Source organism: Lipotes vexillifer, unplaced genomic scaffold (assembly GCF_000442215.2).
Source record: "Lipotes vexillifer unplaced genomic scaffold, Lipotes_vexillifer_v1.1 scaffold67, whole genome shotgun sequence".
NCBI lineage: Eukaryota > Metazoa > Chordata > Mammalia > Artiodactyla > Lipotidae > Lipotes > Lipotes vexillifer.
The window spans coordinates 1,579,904-1,589,734 of NW_006797638.1; the positions used below are offsets into that span (position 1 = coordinate 1,579,904).

The following is a 9,831-nucleotide window of genomic DNA, read 5'->3' on the forward strand; positions in this document are numbered from 1 at the left end:
CTTGAGGCAGCATTAACAGTGAATTAGATTCCCATTAGGTACTGTTTAGTGAAAGGGGATGTGCATATGCAGGGTTTAAAGAAATTTAGGCGAGAGACATTTTTAATTCAGAATGCCAACAGGCATCATTTGGTATTAGAAGTGTGGCTTGCATTGTTTTCTGTGTGAGCTTTCATCACCATTCAGAATTCTCCCTTTTTTTTAATGCAGTAATGTATTTTTGATAGACAATAAATTAATAGTAAATGATAGAGAAATTGCTCTTTTTTATTTTTTATTTTTTTTATTTTTATTTTTTTAGCGGTACGCGGGCCTCTCACTGTTGTGGCCCCTCCCGTTGAGGAGCACAGGCTCCGGACGCGCAGGCTCAGCGGCCATGGCTCACGGGCCCAGCCGCTCCGCGGCATGCGGGATCTTCCCAGACCGGGGCACGAACCCGTGTCCCCTGCATCAGCAGGCGGACTCCCAACCACTGCACCACCAGGGAAGCCCAAATTGCTCTTTTTTAGAGGGAGAAAAGACATTTGATGCAAAGAAAGAGTGAAGGCATGGCTATAAAATTCAAGGCTACTAGATACTGTATTGAAACTAATTTTTTTTTTTTTTTTTTTTTTTTTTTGTATCTCTGTCTATAAAATCTAAGAGAGGAGATTTTCAAAATGTAATGCTTCCTTTAAAGATAGATGAGAAAGATATATAAGGAGAAAATGCTTAATTTTTTTTCTTAAAATTATAAAACCAGGAAGTAATATTAGTGTTTATGTAGAACTTTAACCTTAGCCCCTGCATCGGCAGGCGGACTCTCAACCACTGCGCCACCAGGGAGGCCCGAAACTAATTTTTTTATTAAGCTTTCTTATATTTGTTGTGTCAAATCAGTTACTAGTGTTAGTAGAGTTAGAATGCTTATGATTCTTTTAATCTAGAACTATTATTTCTCAGTTTCTTTATTTTGCAGACTACTGATGAATTCTTCCGTTTCTTCAAGCCAAGTGGCTCTTTTTTTAAGTTTTAGAACAATTTAATTTTATAGAAATAACATTCTATAGAAACAAGTTAAAATGTAATCATTTTTCAGCCTAAAAGAAAGCAAAATGACATTGATAATCTTTGAAGAGAAAGATCTTTGTGGTCATTTAAAACACCAAGGAATTACAAGGCCATGGTGAAGAGCAGGCTAGTTAAATTGGAAAAGTCAAAGACATCTTTCTTTACTGATGTGCCATCTACTAAAAATTAGCAGAAGTTAGTCCTAAGTAGCTAACAGTGAACCCCTGGTACAACTCCCTGAAGCACTGAAATAGGACGTGGTGGAAGAAACTTATAAAAGAAGCCCTCAGGGATTCCTCTTTTTTTCCCCTGTGATGCCTTTAATCCTTGAATTGTCAAACCACGTGGAAAATAATAGAGCTGCGTAGTTCTAAGACTTAAGTGGTATTGTCTTTTGCAAAGAAAATATTAGGTCTTTTCACACCTCTGTACAAGAATAAGGCATGTGTTCAGTGTAGAAAAGAGTAAATTTGAACAAGAGATGCATATTGCTTTTTCATTTTTAATATATTACTGTTATCTATGACTAAGCAGATTGCACCCAGTAGGGAAAAAAATTGTGGCCAATATTTTATTTTCCTTTTTAAAAACAGATGATTCAACGAGAAGCAGATGTGAAAAGTAAGGTGACTGCTGTGGCGTTGACAGACTCTGTTCACAATGTGTGGCATCAAGAAGCTGGCAAAACGATTCGAGAATGGATGAGAGAGGTGAGATGATTTTTTTCTGCGCTGAGATGAATGAGTGTGAGCCTTTATATCTTGAGCAGCCCCACTAACTTATATCACCTCCCACCGCCAAATTCCCTTTCTGGAGGCAGAAAGAGGGAATAGAGAAAATTAGACATGGTTGAAATAATAATAGGAAACCCTTATGAAGAAAGACTACTTTTTTGAAAGCCCTCCTCCCATTTTTCTTTTTCTTTTTTCTTTTTTTGGCTTTCTATAGAATATCCCTTTTCTTTTTCTTTTTTTTTTTTTTTTTTTTTTTTTTTTGGCTTTCTATAGAATATATTTATGCATACAGTATATAGTAGGAACTTTGGCTGAATAAGGTCATGATCTGTTAGGAGGTTATTATTCCCTGATTTTTAATTTTGGTATTTAGCATTGGTACTGCTTAATTACAAGAAACAAGTCCAATATACACTGTTTCATTCTCTTCTTCAGAAGTGGTCAATATGTGCCCCTCTTAAATGGATGGCTCACTGCTGCCAGTAGGGGGAGAAGTGAAAAGCTGAAATAGTGTTTTGCAGACCCTTGAGCTAGGAGAAACCCAGGGGCTGGTCATGGTCCAGCCTCAGGCTAAGAAAGCTTTTTCAAGCTTCCTAAGGGCTTGTGAACCTGAGAATTTACAAGGACTCATTGAACATGCTCCCATTTTTCAAACAACTTTCAGCTCATTATTTCCTTGATTCCTATTACAGATATATAGCTGAAATTTCTTTTTTACTTATATTCACCTTCCTGATATTATAAGCAATTGACATTAGCCATGCCATGCTTTAGCAATTGTTTAATCAAATCAATACTTATATTTATATATATGAATGAGCTGGTTGACCTTCCTGATTTTCTTCCAGTTTTTTTTTTTTTTTTAATAGAATACCCAGGTATTTATTCAGCTGACCTCTCACCATAGGTACAGTAACTTCTGCCAGTCCTCATGGTGCACCATAAGGACCAGAGAGTTAATGTTTGAAAAGAGTTTTGAATAAACAGAAGGACTAGGCTATATAATCCCCTAGTGGTGTTATCGTATCACCAATCTGTTTTCACTGTTGTTATTCTCCATTAGAAAAAGTATTTTCATCATGCAGAAGTCCAAAACATTTTTACTCCTCATAATGAACATATAAAGGTGGGTTTTTTTAATCTATTCTAACACCCAGGTGTTTTCTGACCACATTGCTTTTCTCCTTTCTCCTTTCACAATTTAGCTACATCCTTAATTTTCATTTCCAAGGACCTAAATTCTTCGAAGAGAAATTTTGTGTATTTTATGACTGTACTTTCTTACGCAGTTTATCGGTCCAAATGGATACATAAACAGCTCCCAGTATTATATAACTAGTAAGGTTTATAAATGATCTGTTGGTACCTTTTTCCCCCACACACAGCCAATATAGAATTTAGGGCTTATCCCAAACAAGAAGCATCCCTGTTTATCATGTTTTTAAATTGCGAGTTCTTCATGTCTCATTCCAGGTGACGAATATAACAGAATTTATTTAGATTTACTTTTTAAATATTTCTAAGATTGGATTAGGCATCCCCTAAAAATCAGCATACATTAATCTGTGCATTTTTTCATCTGACTGAAATAGGCAGTAATTGAATTTATCTTAATTTAGTCAAAGCTGTCAATAATTTTTTTGCAGACATAGCTTTTATAAAATTTTTGAAAATTTTATAAAATTAGATAAATGACCTAGTTCTTTCAGTTCCCTTGATTATGCCTTAGGCATAAAGAAGCGTGAAGAGTTTTGTGTTATGACGTACCAAAATTCAAACCCCAGGCCAATCACTTACCTAGCTGTATAGTCCTGGGCAAGTTTCTTAATATCTTTGAGATTCAATTTTCTCATCTATAAAATATAATACCTATTTTATAAACATGGCTGGGAAAAAATGCATGTAAGGAAACAGCACAGTTGTTGGCATTTTAAAGAAGTTCGGTAAATCACAGCTATTATTATTGTTACCTTTTCACCCCAAATAATATAAGATAGATGAACACTGTTCACCCCAAATAATATAAGATAGATGAACACTGTTCTCCTTTTGTTTCATGAATGATTTGCGTATTCAAAATATCTTACAGAAGAGAAGTAATTCAGAACAAGGAGTTAGGAGAACTGAGTATTGGTAATGATGCTGGCTTAGTCACTCACTAGGTAAAACAGTAATTAAGGAGCTAGCGTGAACTACCGGGTTCTACCAGGTACTCTGCCAGTGCTTACTGTCTTGAGAAAGCCACTCTGCCTTTCTGGGCCTGTTTCGTAATTGTGAACTAGACATAATAATTCCGATTTCATCTATTTCATGAATTATTGTGAGAATCAAAGGTGATAACCAAGAGGAAAACCCCTTGAAAACCAAATGGTACTACATAAAGAAATCAACTGTATTATTGTAGAAAACACTATAAGATCCCGGAGATAAAAATGATTAGATCATTGTTGATGGGGCTTTAAAATCATCCCTGCTCAGAGCTCTCCACTGAAACAAGAGCAAAAAAAGGGATATCTTTCTGATATCCTTGCAGGAACTCACCTAAATGTGTGATCCCCTAGTGGAGAATTCAGTGTGGTTTAGCAAGGTTAGAGTCCAGGATTTCCCAACACTCAGGATGAAACAGCGTCCCCTCTTCTTTCTCCTTTTCAGTCCCTTGCACTCTGCAAGACTCCATGAAATACTGAAGAGCAAGCAAGCCTGGATTCAGCGATTAGAAAGGGCAGTTGTCTTGAGCACAGGTGTTGGGAGAAGCCATGGCAGGGCAACCTTTGTGCCCTCCACCGCCCACTGCCCTACCACCTCTGACTCCAGCTCCATTTAAAGTCAGCTCAAAAACTGAGAGAGTTTGCAGATATCCCTGCCAGGAAAAACACCTCAGCTGAACCAGCACGTTATCCATAAAAACACCAGTCTGGTTGTAGATGAAGCCTCAGTGCTTTTGGCCTCTTGATGATTGGCTCCATTATTTCACCAAACACTGCTTCAAAATGTGGAAGTAAGATAATGGTACAAATTGCCTGGTCATTCTTGTCGTACTACAAATTAGTAAAGCTGTTTGTTGTTTTACAAACATGTTTAAATTAATATGGTAAAGTTGCTGATGTTAAGTATTCATTTACTATAGAAAGCTGATTTTTTAAAATTCTTCTAATTAGCACAGTGAAAGAAGGTTAAGTACTGTATTCTTGTATTAATTGTATAACTTTAAAATAACAATTTCTTTTAAAGAAAGAAGGTCAAAGAGGGCTACTATGGCAATGATTCCAAGTGAAATATACTCCCAACCAAAAGACCAAGACAGCCTCATGAGAAGAGGGAGAAAGTAACCAAAGGCAGCTCCTGAAAGGAACTTCTTACCTCAGGCTCCAGGCCTGTAAAGTCTGAATGCACAAGGATGAACCCACTTAGCCTAAGAAGGACATTATGCTAAGTGAAATAAGCTAGACGCAGAAGGAAAAATACTACACGATATCACTTATATGTGGAATCTTAGAAAGTCGAGTACACAGAAGCAGAGAGTAGGATCGTGGTTACCAGTGTCAGGAAGGTGGGGAAACAGGGAGATGTTGGTCAAAGATTGAAGTGGTATAGAATGCACAAGTCTAGAGACCTAATGTACAGCATGATGACTATATTTAATAATACTGTTTTGAATACTGGAAATTTGCTAAGAGAATGGATTTCAGGCTCTTTCACCACACCCACTGAAAAATGCTAGCTATGTAAAGGAGAACATGTTAATTGGCTTGACTATAGTTATTTCACTATGTATATGTATATTAAATCATCATGTTGTACAACTTAAATATATAGTTTTTATTAATAAAAAAAAAAAAGGCTGAGTGGGTGAATGTCATTTCCTGACATACCCCTGGCCTCTGAAAGTCTCCAGCCAAGCCAGATGTATGGTTCTACATGATAGTCATGAAACCTTAACCATCACCATTCAGTTCTGAGTGTCAGTCCTGGAAACACAACCTGATAAGTAGTAGTTGTTCTTGTCTGAGGAGGACACAATGCCTTCCATATTAAGCATCAACCTCTAGACACTGATGATTTATAACTCATAAAAATGAATAAAAATCTACGCTCAACCAGGGCAACTTGCATCTCCAAATACTTCCAAATATCTTGCACAGGAATACCTAGTACCTACTTTTCTCTTTAAACATAATATATTAAGTTGTAAAATTTTTATAAAATTTTTTAATTCAGTTCATATCTACACTGAAATATTGTCAACCTTGGTTTAAATAGTCAGTCAGCACTGTTTTGGCCTATAGGCACTTCTAGTTTATACTAATAGCTCCCAAACTTTTGGATTTCACAAAGAAGGCAATTTACAACCACAAAAACCTAAAGTTTTAATTTTAATTTTAAAGTCATAATTTCAGAGTAAAAGACCTTTAAAGTTGAAAACACTTAACTTTAAGACACTCACTGTATTGCCTTTTTTTCTCTTATTCCCTCAGACCCAGAGAAATTGTAGTTACAGGATCCATGCCAATCTGCTGGCTCTGGCCAAGGGCTTCTTTCTCTCTGCTTGTTGGTCGGGATGAGGCGGGGCTGCATCTGAAGCTCAAGCATGGCTCTGTTGGTACCTCTAGTCCAGCATGCCTTGTTGTCTGCTCAGGGCAACTGAGAATAAGATCTCTGAGGTCTGGGAACACACTCCAGCATGATCTGGGTTTAGATAGGGCCTTCCTAGTGGGCTGCTTCTGTCGTCATCCAAGACGCTTAGCTAGTGTTCATCTCAACTGAAGAACTGGGATAGGGTGCAAATTGGGGCATTGAGAAGAGGGATAAAATAAGCATTAGAAAAACAGTGAAAAGAGATTTGGTTTCTAAACTATAAAAACACACCTCAGAATAGGGGGTTCCGTTTGATAAGATGGAATTTCAGATAGATTGAATTCATATGTAACGGCTGTATGTCTTTCTCATATTTCCTTCTTTACATATATTTCCCAGTTTGTTTACATTATTTTGTTTCATTATACTCTATCATATGGCAAACATATTTTTAGCTTGTTTTGTCCTTTTCTCTCTATATTTTTCCCAGTGGGATAGAAATGTCACACAAACATGCACACACCATACGTATACGTCAACTTATGGTATCAAACCTTTACAATTCTATACCAGTACTTTGTCATTGCAGAGAACTTTTGGACACATTTACTTTAATTATAGGATGTTTGTTTTCTACCCTATTTTTATGAGAGATCAAAGCCTAAACATGTGCCTAGATAAAAACTGAAATTTCAGGATCATAAAATGTAAACCTGTATTTTGTTTTAAATGTTTGAGTTAAAGGTGATCTGGATAAAATCCATTTTGTTCAGCTTTTAATGTCAATGACGAGTTAGAAAATGACTAATCGCCTTAATACTATAATGTACCATCACTGTTACTAATACTGGAAATATCCTGTAACACATAGTTTTACATATGTGAAGTGTAAGTGAACAGTATTAAGACTGACATATCACCTGGGTAATAGCCGACTTTCATCAGATTTGGAGGTACTACTAGGATGAATAATAATTAAAATATATACCTAATCGCTGCCTGTCTGTCGGTAGAGCTAATTGCTGTCATTGAAAAGACTAAATTGTTTAAGAAAAAGAGAGAGAAAGAGAAAGTCATTCTTCATTGAAGCTATCTCCCTGTATCATTGGAAACCTATTTTTAGTACCTATAGAAGTCATGATTTTTGAATTTATTAGGGATTGTGATGAATGATAAAACAAATCATCCATTTACATATCTTGACACTGCTTTGGAGAATACTCATTTCTTACAAGCAAGTGTCACACTGTATATAAAAGCTGGCTAATTGTGTGCTAATCTTCTGCATTATCTAGAACTCTCTGAGGTGGTATTCTATCAATAGTAATATTAATTTTATTTATTTCAAATGTACGAAATATCTTCTAAAACCCTATTTCTTTTATAATTTCTTCTCCCTTACATTGTATAATTTTGCATTCAGCTGCTAATTAAGATTAGGAGTGAAAATTATAGAATACATATCCACTTTAAACCATCAAGCTTTTATAATACATGAAGATAGTAATATTTTATCCATTTTAAATGTAAAAAGAGAGAAAGCAGTTAAGAACATTACTAGATGTTGTGTTTGTTTTCATGTGTTTTTTTTTCCACACAGTTCAATAGTTTCATTGATCTACTGTTTCTTACAAAAATCTGCCATGCTTTGTGAACTTCACTTTCTAATCTCATACAGCAACCCTTCCTTTATGTTATTCCTGCTCTCCCTGGTCCCAGAACAGTAGGGTTGCCTTGACAAATCTATTCAAAAGCCATTCCTCGGCCTTTATTGGTGGGGACTGGGGCCTTTGAAATTCTCTCCTCACTGCAACACAGCTGACATCTTCTTCCAGACAGAATGAATTAAGGAAATACAATAAGACACTTGATCTACCAGTCAAGGATCTTTCCACAGTGAGGACGGATTCCATGGTGCACAACCAGGACAGCAGGCATCTAAAAATACACAATACATGCTTGTTTACCAGAATAGCAATCAGCGATTTTTCCAATATGATTGATAGGATGATTTCTTTTAAAATAAAATCTGTCTGGAAATTCATTGTGTTTGTGTGTGTGTGTCTGTCTGCGTGTGTGTGTGTGTGTGTGTGTGTGTGCGCGCGTATGTTGGAAATTTTTTTAAAGCCACATGAGGTTAATCACATTTTTAAAGCCAGACTTCAGATACACACTTAAAATGTATGGAAGGAATATAGATTATTTTTATTTCATCTGTCTGAGTTGTAAATCATCATTATCTCAGAGGTTTATCCTTAATATTGAAGCCTTTGTGTCCTCAGACACACAGCTACAATTCACCAGGTTGTGTTTCTTTTGAACTGTTTGATACAGCCTTCATTGAAGCAAGTTGAAGTAAAAATTAAAAGATAGTATATTTATATGGGCCACATTTTGAGGAGTAATTGCAAAATTTATTTCCTCTAGTATTACAAAGACAATATAGTTTTAAAATATCACTATTCTTTCACATGTTCAAATTAATATTTATTTCCATCTAAAAGTTAAAAATAGATACCCTTTTCAATTTCCTTTAATTAAAATCCTAGCCTTCTCTTATGAGTATATTGCATCATAGTTCTCAGAAGGTTACATGTCTTCTTAATATCAGGACGGATAACTTGCTGAATTGTAGAAGATGAACCCTTTTCCACAGTCATATTGGTCATGAATAATTACTGACTATTTACATAAGAGAATTTTTTAGAGTATGGAAAATAGAGTATACTTATAGTGGTTGATTGTATAGGATAAATTAATCTCTACAGCCTAACAAGTTGGTCTTGCCTTAAATTATGTTTCAACAGAACATTGTCTCTATTACATTGCAGAACTGTTGTAATTGGGTCTCTAGCTCAGAACCGTTAGACACATCAGTGGAGTCCATGCTGCCTGACTGTCCCCGAGTCTCAGCAGGTATGTGTTTGATGAGAGATGTATAGAGTGCTTTTTATTAAGGTGAAAAAATATGCTAATGAAATGTGGAATTCTATTTTGTGAATTAGCATGATATTCTGCCTTGAATCTTTGAATGAATTATTGGTAACATACAGCATGGGTCTGACCCACTACCAGAAGTGCATTAAGTAGCTGAAGATGCTTACCATCAAACTCCATAAAGATGAATAGGAGAAACAACGTGAGAGTAATTTAGACAGTTGCTGTTGAAGCTTAGGGAGATTAGATGTACGTAAATTGAAAATTAGGGCAAGGACTGGATCGCTGTACAGGATCTCAGAGTATTTGTCTCTGATTGATTACCAATTCAGTGATCCAATAGGCAGTCAAGACTGTGAGTTCAGAGAAGAGACATCACTGTGGCCTAGAGTCTAGAGAAGTTTTTCATGTAAAAGATTTTGGCTGGACCTTGTGTGTTAGATAGGACTTGGATTATAGGAGGACATGCAGGGTGGTATTCTAGGCAAAAGAAACAGAGCAGTATAAGGAGTAAGGGCTGGAATGGATCGGAAGG

At 36.0% G+C, this 9,831-nt stretch overlaps 1 protein-coding gene across 3 annotated transcripts in view; it reads left to right on the top strand.

The window, feature by feature from the left end:
- The window catches only part of ARB2A (ARB2 cotranscriptional regulator A), a 434,977-nt gene that overhangs the window by 277,817 nt on the left and 147,329 nt on the right, over positions 1-9,831 (top strand). For all 3 annotated transcript variants that reach the window (XM_007469760.1, XM_007469761.1, XM_007469759.1), the window contains 2 exons: positions 1,644-1,760; positions 9,191-9,275. In XM_007469760.1, the coding sequence (XP_007469822.1) occupies positions 1,644-1,760; positions 9,191-9,275 (202 nt within the window). The remainder of the gene's footprint in view (positions 1-1,643; positions 1,761-9,190; positions 9,276-9,831) is intronic.